The following is a 15,980-nucleotide window of genomic DNA, read 5'->3' on the forward strand; positions in this document are numbered from 1 at the left end:
GCTCACATTGTTTCTGCTGATGATTGTTAACGTGCTGGATTGTAAAGTCTTGTGTTGGATTTTTCTTTTCACGCCACATGGCAGCGTTACTCATTAAACTTAACAGGTTCTTTTCATTCCCTACCTTTTTTTTTTATTGGTTTTTTTAAGGCAAACAAGACTAGAAATGTGTCTGAGTGGATGTTTTTCACCTGCGGGTCGACACGAGCTCGTGGCCGTTTTGGTTTCGCCACCCATATATGGTCGTCTGCGTGTGTGTCGCGTGTTTTGCCAGAACCCCAAAGCAGAAATCTAAAGCTTATTCTTCTACAAAATCCTTTGTAAACTACTGCTGTCATGTGTATGAAGTGTGAACTGTGTTTTATGTGTCGAGGTGCTGGTCTCGGAGGTGAAATCAGTGAAGATGTGTACATATATAAAAGAAACACAATCTAATGTCGCCAGCTTTTGTCGTTATTTGCGTGCTTGTTCGACTTGGAAAAACAAACCAAAGAGCAGGAAACATGTTTAATATTGTCGCAGAAAACATCACTTTCTCTTGCTGAAACACAACAGAGGTCTTGTTGAGATGTGAAAGTAAACAAAGTGCTGACATGACGTTTAAAACATGTTAAAGCACAAAATAAATAATTCCTTTACTTTAAAATGACAAATGTTTGTTTCACCCTCTGATTTACCTTAAAACTCCCTAAAAAAAAAAAAAACCTGTTATTTTAAAGCTAATCACAGGTTTGTACAGTAAACTGATGATTAAAAGCTGGAACCCAAGCAGCAGTATGACATGGCTTTATGTCTGACACGTCTCTGCATGTATAAATCCATCTGGGTGAGCTGTAGGTGTCCATCTTTAGTCTTTGTAGCCATTCACTTTCTGTAACGTTCTTATTTTTACACACCGAGTGTCTTTGTAACAAAACTTTCTTTCTGCTGTTTCGGTTGTTTGAAGTTATTGTGGATGATGGGAGATGGCGTTGTTCGCCTCTTTGCACAGGCTGAAGTTACAGGCAAGAGGTAAGTTTCTGCAGGGATGGAGGGTTTACATCGTTCAAAGAGAAAATCGTGTTGACGCTCAGTGATGCACAAGTAAACAGAAGTGGAAATATCACAGTAGTACTGGAATAACTGTCAACAAAGAGAAGAAGCAGCTTGAGAAGAAGGTTTTCCATCATGTCCAGGCATGTCCAGAGATCCTGCAGGTTTTCCATGTTTCCCTGCTCCAACATGCCTGACTCAAACTAATCAGTCATTGTGAGGAACTTAACTGGCTGTTGGATCCATTTAATGGAAGCTAGGTGCGTTGGAGCAGGAATACGTAATAAACCTGCAGTACAGCGGCCCCTTTGGGAACCCCTGATCATGCCAGGCAGTGGGAAACAGGAAGTGGCGTTACATGTCGGACCTCCATCCTCCTTGTCTGCTGACGTCAGTCACTGGGGAAGTCGTCTTACTGACCGGGTGGTGTTTGTGGACAGGTTCCTCTGAGTCATGGCTACGAAGGTACGACAAGTCAGTCTGGACCTCGCACAGACATCAGCTGTGCTTCATGTAAACAAAAACAACTTGATGTTTGCAGCTCACCCGAAAAGTTGAGTTCGTAGCTAAATTTCCTGGTGCTGAATATCATGATGCCTGATGGGTTCTGTTGGTACTGCAGCTCAATGTCCTGACTGGAAATGCTACACTGATGAAATCCCTGCAAAAAAAAAAAAAATTGTGGCATTATAAAATAAAAAAAAAAAGAAAAAGTTTAAATAGGTAAAATTAATAAATAGAAGTAGTAAATTTAAAATGGAGAACGATAGACCATAAATTTAATTAAAATAAAAAGAATAAATTTTTAAAAAGGAAAAAAATACAGATGGTCTAAAATAAGATTTAAAAAAAAAAACAAACATTAAATTGACTAGTGATAAGGTATACAAATAAAATATTAGATACCTGCAAATAAGTAAAAAAAATTTAAATAAATGGATGAAATTACTAAATTGAATCTCGAATAATAAATATGGTAAGATAAATAATTACAATTTTAATAAAACTGAACAGACATAATGCAATAAAAGAACATATATATATATTATATATATATATATATATATATATATATATATATATATATATATAGAGTGATTCAAAATAAAAAATAAAAAAAATCTTTCCAAAAATCACTACAGCAAATTTTAGAATTAAGATAAACTTTTAGCTAGGTTTATCACTATTTTCAGGCGTACAGGACAAGGACAGGGAGTCTTACTTTGGAATAATCTTTCCATGTCCGGTCCATATCGAGAAACTGCCACTGCGGGCTCGAACCTGAGCTGAAGAACCGGAGATGTAAAGATGCTTTAGAAGATTACAGAAAAAGGAAAAAGGAAGCTTTGGTTTGGAAATCCAGCTTTAAATTAACTAACAAAAACTAAAAGATGTTAAATTATTAAGTAATCTAAAGCAAAATCACAAAATAATGTTCTTTTCCTCATTGTGAATGCAGTGATGTGGCTTCCTGACCTGCTGCTTCGCTGCGTCCCATCATCAGCCGTCCTCCTCACCGACCTGCTGGTCCCAGTACTCACGTTGGTTTGACACATTGCTGTTGAGAAGGTTTTAACTTTTAGTTTTACTGAAAACCCGAGCTGTAGAGCAGTTTTGTGGTCAAACTCGTGTGCATTACTTGAAAAGTCCAGCATGTAGGAGAATCTCTGGGTGGTGAAGTGAAGCTGGCCTTGATGGTTTTGCTGATACTGTCTCTCAATGGCAGCACTGTCAAACGAACATATCTGCAAGCACACATGAATCATTCTGGAGGTTTGACCACTGGGTGCTGCTGCTGACTCACCCTGACCATTCACTTACATGTGCCTGGTACTCTGTCCACTGCCCTTCATCTCCCATAAACTCCCACTTGCAGCATCCTTTGGGGGGCTGGAAGGGGGTGGAGTGAAGGCTGCAGGGACACGAGGCAACTATCATGCATTTTAGAGGCTTCTCATGTGATTTCGAAGCTTTTCTTGGCGAGGTTCTAAGGACTAAAGTAGATGTATTTGCATAAGATGCAAACATCTCTGCCTGCTGGTGGGAGGTGCAGAAAGAAGACGTACCTCTGACTGGTGGAGCTGAACTTTGGACGTCTGCGTACGTTCCTGCTCAGTCCTGTGATGAGGTTTGTTTGGGTCATGGCTGTAAAATGAAACACGATATATGCTGAAAAAACAAATATTCCTTGTGGATTCTATGAAACAAATCAATCCAACATACTGGAAAAGTCAAGCGAGTAGGACATGGAGGCCACTGTGAACATAAAGGATCCCTGAGGGTTCTTAGCGAAGTGCCCCTCGATGTCTTCACTGCTGACCGACGAGGCCGACAAGCTGGAGCTCTGAGAAAGAAGAGGAGGGAGTGAGAAAACTGTGAAGACTGGATTCATTCATAGCTTTTATCTCACCTGGGATCCATATTCCCGCCACAGCTGGTCATCTCTGAAATACCAGCCTATGTCTTCCGTCTGGCCTTGAGATGGGAAGCTTAGTCTCTGCACCCTCACTGCTGCAGGAAGAGTCTGCAGCCGATCAAAGTCTATGGACACCTGTCTGTAGACACACACACACACACACACACACACACATTACACGTCTGCAAATCTGAAATCTAATAAGCTACTTGTAGGGAAAGTGAAGTTGTGGAATGACAACACTTTCTAGAAAACACTCCTTTTACTAAACTTTAGCAGGTGATGAAGGTTCTGCTCGGAACTGGTTCAGGTTCTCCTAGACTGAGTGTTGGGGATTTTATGTCTTTTTTTTTTTTTTTTTTGGCCCCTCCTTACATGTGGGGTCTCACAGGACCAGATTCTTATCTTCTTTTGACTTTTTATTTCTCTTAGACTCCACATAACGTAAAACATTTCTTTAACGTTTTGCGCTGATGATCAAACATACAAAAAACATACAAAAGCTGCAATATATTAAAAAAATAAAACATATAAAAGAATACGGTGCAATACGATGGGAGGGAATATGGTATGATACGGTACAATATGATACAATATGATATATGGTATAATACAGTATAATAAAGTAAGATAATATACGACACAGTATTGTGCAATACAATCAGATGAGATGTGATGCAAGATGATGAAACACTCCATGTGGAAATTAGCTGTGGATGTGCCTGCTGTTACCGTCGCTGCCTTAACTTTAACTACAAGTTGACCAGATATCTGTAAATTTCTATAAAGCAACATATAATTACACATTAACATTATAAACATGTTGCACAATATCTATGTTGGGGTGACTGTAGCTCAGCAGGAAGAGCAGTCGTCTTCCAACTGGAAAGTTGGGAGATTGATTCCAGGTTTCCCCCCGTTTACCATTTGTGATGAAAAATAGAAAAGCATTTTTAAGCATCTTTGCTGCTGTATGATCCACAAAGTCAAGAGATATTTTACACAAGTCATGTGTCCAATTATTTAAAGTTTTGATGTAATAGGGACAAATGATTTATAGTCATTCAGGTTGCATTTGGAACATCAACCCTTCTTACATATGCTTCCTGTAGAAAAGAAAAGAAAAAAGTAAATAAAAGAAAAAAAAAGGAAAAAGAAAAGAATAGAAAAAAGGAAAGGAAAAGAATAGAAGAAAAAAGAAAGAAAAAGAAAATGAAAGAAAAAAGAAAAGAAAAGAATAGAAAAAAGGAAAGGAAAAGAAAAGAATAGAAGAAAAAAGAAAGAAAAAGAAAAGGAAAGAAAAAAGAAAGGGAAAGAAAAAAAGAGAAGTAAAGTAAAAAATAATAGAAGAAAAAAAGGAAAAAAAAGAAAACAAATGAAAAAAGAAAAGAAAAGCCTCTGGCTCCTCGCTGCCCTCCCTGCAGACCTGCACTTTTCCACCCTTTTTAAACTTAGTCTCCAAGTTTAAAAAAGGAAAATATAGTTTTATATTTATTATATAGTTTTTAGGATTATTTTATTGTTTATATTGAAGATGTCTGAATATTTTTGCCCATATTTCAGTCTGCTTGTTGTTTCAGCGTTTCAATCGAGTGTTGCGTTTTAAATCTAATATTACGGCATACTTGTGCACACTGCTTGTTACTCCTGTAATGTGTTCACATCTGACTTGTTTTGTTTTATCATACTTGTCATTTTTTAAAATAATCTTTGGCCTTTTAATCACTGCTGTCACCATTTGCTATTTCTTCCTTTATTAGACCTAAGAAAAGGACTTTATCTGTTTCATGTCCTTCATAAGTAAATCTGGATGGGATTACAGGTTATTATTCATAAAATCAAACCACACTGACCCTTGACTGGTGTTTATGGTGATCCCTTTTGCTCCAGGCTGGCAGTAATGAGTCTCGATCACATGATCGTTGTCGATTCGAAGCCAGGTATTCCCAACCAGCAGCTGCCACTCATAATACTTCACACTGACTGGAAAAGAAAGGATTTAAGCATTTAAGATCTGAACAAATCTGATTATGAAACAAGAAAGTATCTCTTTTGGAGTATGTGATAACTCTCTTTTGTTTCTCTAAATCTTAATTTAAAGAGCTAAAATGCATCATATTTACTTCATTAGGAAACTTTAAACGTGAACAGACCTGCACTGACTTGAGAATAACTCATGTCTTCAGTTTCCTGGAAGCAGCAAACAGAAAAAGCTTTCAGCATAACAACTTTAGAAGCTGCACAGCATCACCTCACTGCATGTTGACATACTTGCCGTCATCTGAGGGTAAAACACTGTAGAACTGATAAAGAGGAAGGTTCAGATGTAACATCTGATTTTTAGAACCTGGATTTTATATATAAATATCACTTACGTGTACTCTGAGCCGGTGCTAGCTTTCCATTTCAGGGACAGAAATATAGTTTTGGTTTCACTTCAGGGCTGCAGCTTTGCACACGTCTGACACCAAAGCAGAAGAGGCGAGTAGCTCACATCAGTATGGGCGTGTTTATGATGCTCCGCCTCCTCAGCGCATCCCCCTGAAGGCAACGGGGAGGTCCCACCTCCTGTTTAGACTTGATAAATCTCCCAGTGGATATTTCAAGCTGGAGTTTCCTCCAAGCTGATGTCAGATTCCTGAACCAGTCATGTCTGCAATGTTGCATATTTACTGTGTTGTGTGTTTTATTGTCTGAAAGCCAACTCCAGGCTGCAAACTAATTTCAACTTTGGGTATAAATCCAGTTACCTGACCTGCCCTGATGATATTTAACGTGGCTAAAAATGGTCTGCATGTTCTGCTTGAAAGAATCTCAATGCTTATGTTGTGGAACTTATCCTCATTTCTGAACAGATGCCAGTCGAAAGAAAATACTCAGTTCTCACCATGTTATGAATTTATATAAACTTTGGACGTCGGCGTCCTGCTGCAGCTGGTCATCTCTGAAATACCAGCCATTATGCACCTTCACTGCTGCAGGGAGAGTCTGCAGTTTATCATAGTCTATAGAAACCTGTCTGTGGACACACACACAATGCAGTTTTATGTACTTCAGAGATGAGTAAATCTGATATAAAATAAGCTTGAAGTGGAAGAAAAAATGTGCATGATTAATGACAAACAGGTTGCATTAGATGAAATCAAACCACACTGACCAATTCTGGTGTTTATGGTGATCCCTTTCGCTCCAGGCTGGCAGAAATGAGTCTTGATCACATGATCATTCTCAATTCGAAAACCACATATTCCCAACCAGCTGCTGCCACTTATAATACAATTCACTGACTGGAAAGGTAGGAGAAAATGTTTTTATTATGAGTTTCTGTGAACATATGTGACAGTTCTTCAATAACTCATCTTCATTGATCAAAAACTTAGATCATAGAGAATCAGCTGAGAGGCTTAAATACAGAATATTAACGTGATTTATGAGAGGATATTAAATATCATGAAGGGATCTGCAACGTCCTGGATGTGGCTCTCCTTTCCTTTGTTTTTTGGAAGCAACAAACACAAAAAACTCCAGGTTTTAGTTTTTGCAGCTACACAGCAGATCAACCTCCTGTATCTTAACAGACTCACCTTCATCTGAATGTTTTACACTATGACGATGATACCAAAGATTCACATTTACAAAAAAAAAAAAAAAAAGTATCTTTTTATCCCACTTACTCAGACTCTGCTACTGGCATCAGCTTTCCCTTTTTACTGAGATAAAAGCTTTAAAATAGTCAGTGGCGCCTCCAGCTGATATTAATGTATCTGAATGAAGTTCTAAGAAATCATCACAAATGTGTGATTCATTTGTTCTGAAAGTCTATTAAAGAAAAGAATAATTAAATTTGATCCCTTAATGGTTTAAGAAAAAAAACATTATAATATTAATTAAATAATAAACAAAGAAACAAACAAATTAAAAATGAACAAAAAAATAATAAAGAGCTGATGTTGGACAATAATTAAGTCAAAGCAACACAAAGAGTTTGAGATCTTTGCTGTTTAAAATCAATCATCTTACTGAATTTTCTTTCTTTGTCACAGATATCTAAATAAGAAAGTGGTAAAGAAAAACCCTGTTGTGTAAAATGGACCAGACTTTATTCCTCAGGCTTCCCTGCCTGTACACACTGCAACGCACTGTGGTTCTGCTGAATGTGGTTTCTTTGGTCTCCCTCCAGGGTGCTGCCAGTCATGAAGAAGCAACCTTTTTTCTTTTTATCTAAACAAGTTTTCTAATTAAAATACATAACTACTGCATGTATCTTGTGTTTTCTATCTATGGCTTGTGAAAACAAAAAAGTTATGTTGAATAGTTGTCATAAATTTGACCAAAAATAATCATAAATACACATTATAATGTAAGAGACTGGCAGGAAATGAGCTGAAATGTGTTGCAATTAATGAGGAACTTTCACAAAATGCATTTAGCATCATCATCTTGCATTGCTGATCAACAATTTGGCTTGCTGAGACAGACTTCCATCCATCCATCCATCATCCATCCATCCATCCATCCACGCCAAAAACAACAGTGATCTTTTCAAATCCTCCCTCTTTATTTCAGAACTTCATAAAACATTTGAGGTCTTATTACAATCAAACTTCTTCTAATTGCTGATTGATTAATGTTGTTAAAAGCAAGTTAAATCAAAGAAAGAAAGATCAAAGTTAAAATAATTTCATTTATAGATTTATCCCTGTATACAGTAAATAGTATTTCTTTGGCTTAAAAATATGTATACATGGATTTTCATTTTCTTTCATTTTTAATGAAAGAGTATTGAATGGCTTATTGCAGATCACATCCTTGCATAATGTAAAAAGGCATAAAAGGTAGAATTAGGATATGAGATATTTTGCATGTCAGACACTGAAACATGAAAAAAACTTTAAATAAGAAGCAAACTGACACTGAATCAGACAATCCTTATACTGCTCTGTTACATTAAACATCAGTGTGTTGGTATAGCATGTTTCACCATGAATCTAATATTCAACATGTTTCATAATTGCACATTTTCTTTACTGGATTTTGCCACATCCACATCATCTTGCTCTGGCAGTGTGTTAAATGATATTTGTCATCAAACAAGTGTGATTCAAAAGAGAACATCTTCACCTGAAACAAGCACTCCAGCAATGGCATTTGACACAGTACACCAGTGGAGAGCAGGATTTTTAACCTTAAAGCTTGTTGAATCTGACCTGACATCCTTTATAATGTAAACAACATGAAATTTCCCAAGATCAGGCATGTAGAAACAACACTAATGTAAACCAACAACAAAAACTTCCTAAATAAATGTAATAAGTACCAGATTACACAGTCCCGTCACGTATTGAAGTTATAAATCATCTTTAATGCTCACACCAGCACACGCCTGATCCTGTGCGTGTGCTGGGTCTTCAGGTTGGTCTGGATCATCGCTGTAACAAACACATAAAAGCTCATTTAGCTTCAACAACAGCTACAATAGATATGTCTGGTTGACATACTGATATCACTATTTAAAACAAAGCCAACCTCCAAAGTCCAGCTTGTAGGAGTGTCCTTTCACTTTGAACGTCATGCTGTCGCGGGGGTTTAGCTGGTACCTTTGCTCGATGTCGTCACTGGTCACTGAGCACTCAGTGGAAGTGCCTTTCTGCTGAAACAACAAGATAAAATCTATAAGGGTTTATCTCAGCACTATAAGATGTAGAGTTAAGTTTTTGAGATAATTATAGTAATAAATCACCAGTTCCACAGATGGCCTACCCTGTGTCTGAATTCATGCCATGCTCCACTGTCTCCTTCAAACTGCCATTGTGGTTTAGAGCCCAAAGAAACCTTCTGTAAAGCTGAAGCTGCTTGAACAGCTCTGGAACAACAACGTCCACATTTTTATTCAACATTTGAATGGTTTTTATTGACAGCTGTTCCATTTTATGTTAAGAACATAGGCTAAGAAGCTAGTGCTCCAAGCTAGCAAAAGTTGCTAGCAAATAAAGCTAGCTAGCTTAGCTTGGTTTAGCATAGCATGACTTAACTTCAGCATTTATTCCTCTGGAAACACATATTTATGTCAGGTTATTCATTCTTTCTCTTGAAAACACCATCATCTACTGTTTTAATGAGCCCACTCACATGCGGTCAAATTAGAAAGTCAAAGGACTGTAAGGATGTGTTATTTTTATCAGACCCTGACCCAAATCACTCGCTCATTAGGCAGCTGTAGAAGATGACAAGATGCTGGAGAGCCTTTCATTTGGATCAAGTGTGTTGTATCAAGGCAACACTAAATCCTGCAGGATGACAGCCATTGAGGACTGGATTTGGTGACCCTACTTTAAAGTGCGTTTGCAAACTGATCAGAGGGAGTTATTCCCACCTAACTGGAACATAATCACTCATGGGGATGATTTTTTGACTTGAAATCTTTAAGAAAAGCTGATGTTTTCTATTAGTCTACAGGAGCTAAACAGGCTCTGGATGAACCACCTCGTGGCCATTAGTTGTAGTGCACTTTAAAGACGGATCACATGAACTCCACTTCCAGCTATGAATAACTTCAGTGAGTAGAAATAGCTTAAAAGTGAGTTAATGCTACTTCAGTTGTGAATGTGTAGATACCGTACAAAGTCCTGTTATCTCCTGTTAATGATGACCAAAACAAACCAAACATATTCAAAGACTCAAATTTGTGTTGCAAAGGGAAATTTAATCTTAAGTAGCAAAGTTGGAGGACTTCATAAGAAGATACTTTAACTGGTTGGGGGATTGGAGACTGGGGGGGAAACTGATTTGTGAAAGTTTTATTCTATTTCTTCTTCACGTGTTTCTGTTTGTGGGCAGCACATGCTCATGACTGCTGAACTTTCTTCAATAAAGAAGCAATCTGTGTCTCAGACTGATGCAGTACTTCTACAGTCAGAACATTTTAAAATACAAAACTTAAAAGAAAACTTTGCCAGCGATAGTAGTGACGGAGACTAAACGGCTGCTGCTTTGTTGCCGTTCGGCTCCATGCTGGGCTGCAGAAGTGAAAACTGCAGGAACTCACCTTGCTCCTGCTTGCTGTTGTCTAAACAGTGGCCGTCGAGTGACTCTCCTCTTTTTATTTTTTCCCACTTGCTGCATCGCTGGCAGAAGATGAAATATGGAGCAAAGTTAGGCGAAGAAGTGGAGCATGTCTTAGAAGTTATCTTAAACGATTGTATGATGGTGCTTCACCTGGGAATCGAATCTCAAAGGTTTCCCCACCAATGCTGAAAGTAAAAGAGCTTTTGGAGTTACTCTGGAACTTCTTCTCTATGTCGGAGCTTGTCGCGGCAGTGGGGTTGCCCTTTGAATCCTGTCCAGAAAGGTTAAAACGTGTAAGAAACATTCAGATTTCTTTAAATAAACTTAAGACAGCTTTGAATTAAAAACTAGTGAAATCTAGCTGAGAACAGAAGGGTCTTTTAATGGATGTTTCAGCCGATCTCAGGCTTTCTGGAAGTTTGTTACAGACATGTGGAGCATAGAAGCTGAACGTATCTTCTCCATGTCTCATTCTGACTCCGGGAATTGATAAAACCCTGATCCAGATGACCTGAGAGGTCTGGCAGGTTCATACTGGGCCAAGAGGTCTCTGATGTACTTTAGTCCTGAACCATTCAGAGATTTATAGACCAGCAGCAGAACTTTAAAGTCTGTCCTCTGACGGACAGGCAGCCAATGTAAAGACCTCAGAACTGGACTGATGTGGTCCACTTTCTTGGTTTTAGTGACGACTCAAGCAGCAGAGTTATGAATTAGCTACAGGAGTCTTATTTATGTTTTAGAAATCGCCATGAAGACAGTTACAGTTACAGTAGCCTGGACCAGTTTTTCCAGGTCCTGCTGAGACATCAGATCTTTTACCTTCATATATTCTACAGCTGATTGTGAGCTGACTTTGTTAGTCCTTTAATGTGTTTTTCAGAATTAAAGTCTGAGTCCATCTCTACACCCAGATTTCTGGCCTGGTTGGTGTTTTTCAGGTGTACATGAATAAATAAATATAAATTCATGATGGGAAGAGGATCCTACCTTGTCTCCATACTTGATCCACTTCCGCCCCAGGGTGCAATACCAGAACCACACGGTGTTTCCATCATCCAAACGCCTCACTTTCAGCCTTTTTCCATACACTCTCATCCTGTTAAAATTGATGCTCACTGCCCTGCAGAAACAGGAGCAGAGGCATCGTTATCTCCTGGCCATGCTTGGTATTTTGGCCGCTAACATGTAACTGAAAGACACAACAAAAGTTCATCATCTCATTGTGGAGCTCCTACCCGTATGGTGTGTTGTAGATTTTGATGCTTTTGGTGTGAGGCAGCGAGTACTGGGCCTCAATGATGTGATCATTTTCAACATCTTTCCAGCTCTTTCCATCATGTAACTGCCACTGGTAGTATCTCCCATCCGTAAGCTTTGGACCTGATAAAAAAAAAAGAAAAAAAGATCAATCTTGAAACAGAGCTCTGCATTATTATTGTGTCATCACATGATAGTATACCCTGGTAATTTTATTTTATATGCACAATAAATAATGAGGGAACAACTGGGATAAATATAGAATAAAAATACCCCGAAATGTAACTCGGTAGGAAGAGTATTGGAAGAGTAAAAGAAAAGTCCTCACTGCTTGTTGATTGGTCCAGATCCCTGCTGTCCATACCGGATGACGCCCCTGTGTCTACAGAGTGATTTAGCTTACATCTGGACCCGTAGCGGCAGCTTCCTTTCAGAAAATACTTGCAGGTGTGCAGATAAGTGCATTTCCCCCCATTCTTACAGCCACCGCTGTTATAATACTTGCAGGGCTCTTTTCCATAAACCTGAAAATGGAAATAAAAATGTTTTTTTTCTTGATAAGCAGGTTCAAATATAGCTGCATCAAATAAACATCAGTGAGGTGTAATGTGTGTAAGATGGGTGCGTGTGGATTTTCTCATGGCGGTATGCGTGTCAGGAAACCAACCCCGCTGTCAGACTCGTCCGAGGGTTGGTCACTGTCCGACTCAAAAAGATCAGATTCAGTGTCTGAAATGTTGTCATCTTCTGACACTGGCAAAAAGAAAGGAAAAACCATAAGATATATCGTTGACCAGCATTTTGGGACTTTTTGAGGTTTAGACAAAAGCTTAATAATCATTCGCATAGCTGCTGCAGAATACATACTAGAATGCACCACAAATATGTTGGTTGACATACAGCAGAAACTTGTTTTGGCTCTTGGGATACATGTAACTTGGTACCATCCTCCTGCTTTGTTGCCATTTAGTTGTGAAGTCATGGCCAAAGAAGTGGCCTAGTGGGGCCATGATCACACATAAAGTCTAACTCGCCCAGAGGGATGCACTGATACCAGAGTTTTTCAACATCAGCACAAATATCTACATTGGAGTCATTCTTGATACCAACACCAACATGAGTACAGATGATCAATTATAGTTCATCAGGGAACTACTGGTTAGATATAAGGGAACGCAAAGAGGAATGAATCAGGGACTAAAGCCTGTTACATCCTCCACGAGAAGCAAGAACTGAGTTCTTGTTCTCGAGGCTGCAAGAACAAGAAAAAAACGTCTTGTTCAGCAGGTCCATACATCCTCCACGAGAAGCACGTCTGCAGCGGGGAGGGATCACTGCGGGGGGGAGATGTCTGCTTTATGTGCAATGAACCCGGTTGTTGCCTCCGCCGAGGAGGTTGTTTTCCCCGGCGTCTTTTTGCTCAAGATAACTAAAAAGGTTACGGAGGGATTTTATAAATATTTCAAGAGTTGTTGCAAATGTAAAAATGAAGAACTGGTTAAATTCTGGTGGTGATCAGGATCACCGTTTGGATCCAGGAATGTTTTAAAAGGATTCTTAAACATTGTGCTTGGTGGAGGTTTCCGCTCTCCGAGTTTCTAGTTTCATATTTAACGAGCAGCTTCGTCCGCGGCAGGGTGGGTCGTGCACGCGGCTGGGTCCGAGTGTTTTATTGCCACATGTAAAAATGTTCGTACTTTCTCACCACCTCGATCAGCTGTTTTATCAAAACAATCCGTTTTGCCGGCAACAGCAAACACACGGAAGCAGCAACTCCGCTTCATGCTTTCTCTGTGTTAACCACGCCCACCTCCAATGTCCGACCAATCACACGATACTTCTCGCAGCCCTGCAGGAAAAAAGTTCTACCAGCCCGATGTGTCAAGAACTGTCCTCAAACACGTCCGCGAGAACAAAATGACGTCATTTTCTTCTCGGAGCCTCGAGAACAAGAAAAACGTTCTCGCTTCTCGTGGAGGATGGAACAGGCTTAACAGGGATCCTCAATCCTGCTGGAACAAGCCTGTTTCAGACTCAGACAAGCTCTGCACAAGTCTGCTAAATACACATTGATTTGAAACAGGTGTGTTGCAGCGGAGATACTCGGAGAACCTTAAGAAAACACCGGCCTTCGAGGACCAAGACAGAGAATCACTGGACTTATAGATACTACATAAGTACTTACCGTTGACCACAAAGAACAGGCTTTTTAGGGAAGGACTGATTAAGTGTCTGTTAGTCCCTGATTTTTTCCTCTTTGGATTCCTTGACAACTAACCAGTAGTACTCTAATTAGTCTGGTCTTCATGGTCACCAGTAAGTACTGGTTAATTATCCATTTGCTCCTGATTGACCCCTAAGTAGCGAAGCAAATTTTGTGTCCAGTATTATAAAGTTTTACCGGACATGCGCCACTCTTTTTACCCCCCCTGTTTGGGCCCCACATTTTCTAGAGTCGCCCCTGTTTAGCTGGACGTCAATGCGTCGTACTGTTTAAGAAATACTTCAGGATTTTATACCATTCTGCAAAGACATGCTCATGTCAGATTCCACAGAAATTAAATCCAACAATGGGATGAGGATCAAAATATCAAGAAAAAGTCTAAATCAGGGTCCTGGGCATCCAAATCCAGTCCTGGAGATCCGGTGTCCTTCTGGTGGTGTTTTTTTTCTCCTACTGCAACACACCTGATTCAAATAAAATGGATCTGCAGCAGCTTGTTGTCTGCAGAAGTCTGTGAAAGACATTAATTTAAATCAGGTGTATTTTTGCAGGAACACATCCAATACCTGCAGGATGGCCTCCGAGAACTGGAGTTGATGATCCAGACTCTAAATGAACCAACATAGCTTCAGGTTTCTGCTGCCTCCTGCTGGTCTATCATGGTTGATGGCCGCGCTCCTCTTCTCAAGTTTGGAAACTGATTAAAATAACGTGAGCTAAAGAATCAGTGTGATTTTTATTTATTTATTTATTTTTTTTGGCATTCTTATAAATGATTAAACAAATAGAAAAGCGAAACTTTATTGTTCACAATTAGATTTTATGCACGCGAAATAAATGTATGCAAGAAACGAAAGTGAATCTGTCACGTCAAAATGTCATTCATTACTAATAAATCTGAAACTCTGACATGACACTGAAGAAGTCTCTCTTTTTTCAATGTTCTCTAAAATGATCCAAAACGTGCTTTAACAGACACAAAGAAAGAAAGAAAGAAAGAAAGAAAGAAAGAAAGAAAGGAATAAAGAAAGAAAGAAAGAAAGGAATAAAGAAAGAAAGAAAGAAAGAAAGGTCTTGATGAGACTCAAATGACATGAAATGAAAAAGTACAAATGCACATTTCACCCTTTTACAGACATGTTAATATATTTTAAGACAACTTACGACCAGCAGACGCCATTGTGTATTCTTCTACAGCTACTTTCGTTTTCTTTGCCCTGCTTTAGTCCCACAGATGGAAACGCCTCTTTTAAAAGGAAGATCAGCCTCGGTGTCAGACTGCGCCACAATCCTAAAATCACCGACTGACAAATGAAGTTGTTCTGGGACATGAAAGTTCATTGTGATTGCACTCTTTATAGGTTAAAGATCAAATCGATAAGCGTTACTATTTAACAGGAAATCAAAGTCAAGCCAGCGTTCTTAAACATATTTAGACTGGGAAATAGTTTCCATGTGAGAGTGTTTTTAAGGCCAGACTATCGAGCAATAACCCATAATTTCCATTAGTAGCCTATTCCAGCTAACTAGACCAAGTCTTAATAGTTCATATTGAATTGGTCTGTTTTTAAGCATATTATTTTACACTAACCTGGAAATGCTAAAAAAAAAAAGAAAAAAGAAAGAAAGCTATTTGTTGAACTAACCAATTTCCAAATGATAATGAAAAGAAAAAGAAAAAAAAAGAATAAATGAATATTTCAGTGCATGCAAATTGAGATTGAGGACTGAAAATAAATGAAGGCAGCCAGTGTACAGAAACAAAAAAAAAAAAAAAAAAAAAAAAAAAAAAAAAAAAAAAGGGACAGATAAATAAGAATAAATACATTCAATTTTTCATTTTTTCCCCCCAAAGATTCCCGAAAACCAGTTCGGTAAAGATAGAAAAATATTCACAGATTCGGCTTTTCCGAATTAATTAATCATCAACGGAACATTACTTCTCCAAAACTGACACAACACCGTAATCAGAGCAAGGCAGAC

The 15,980-nt window shown here is 38.6% G+C and overlaps 1 protein-coding gene across 2 annotated transcripts; it reads right to left on the reverse strand.

Moving 5' to 3' along the window:
* Positions 1-8,778: 8,778 nt before the first annotated feature.
* On the reverse strand, positions 8,779-15,200 carry LOC306773643 (uncharacterized protein). 2 transcript variants are annotated; one of them, XM_079263517.1, is made up of 10 exons: positions 15,162-15,200; positions 12,441-12,526; positions 12,102-12,297; positions 11,752-11,896; positions 11,504-11,636; positions 10,664-10,784; positions 10,494-10,572; positions 9,209-9,311; positions 8,975-9,095; positions 8,779-8,877 (listed from the first exon to the last, which is right to left on the reverse strand). In XM_079263517.1, exons 1-10 carry the CDS (start codon positions 15,175-15,177, stop codon positions 8,816-8,818), a joined length of 1,062 nt encoding a protein of 353 aa, XP_079119643.1. In that variant the 5' UTR covers positions 15,178-15,200; the 3' UTR covers positions 8,779-8,815. The 2 variants fall into 2 exon arrangements, with proteins under 2 accessions (XP_079119643.1, XP_079119642.1); XM_079263516.1 differs by having other exon boundaries at positions 8,975-9,098.
* Positions 15,201-15,980: the final 780 nt, after the last annotated feature.

This window comes from Telmatherina bonti (assembly GCF_933228915.1).
Source record: "Telmatherina bonti genome assembly, chromosome: 23".
Classification (NCBI taxonomy): domain Eukaryota; kingdom Metazoa; phylum Chordata; class Actinopteri; order Atheriniformes; family Telmatherinidae; genus Telmatherina; species Telmatherina bonti.

What these genes read in the sequence shown, in the direction of transcription:
- LOC306773643 (XM_079263516.1), bottom strand. An exon ending in CTTTGAGATTCGATTCCCAG is followed by an intron (nt 10,573 to 10,663) that starts GTGAAGCACCAT and finishes ATCTTCTGCCAG; the next exon opens with CGATGCAGCAAGTGGGAAAA. An exon ending in CTACAAGCTGGACTTTGGAG is followed by an intron (nt 8,878 to 8,974) that starts GTTGGCTTTGTT and finishes TGTTTGTTACAG; the next exon opens with CGATGATCCAGACCAACCTG.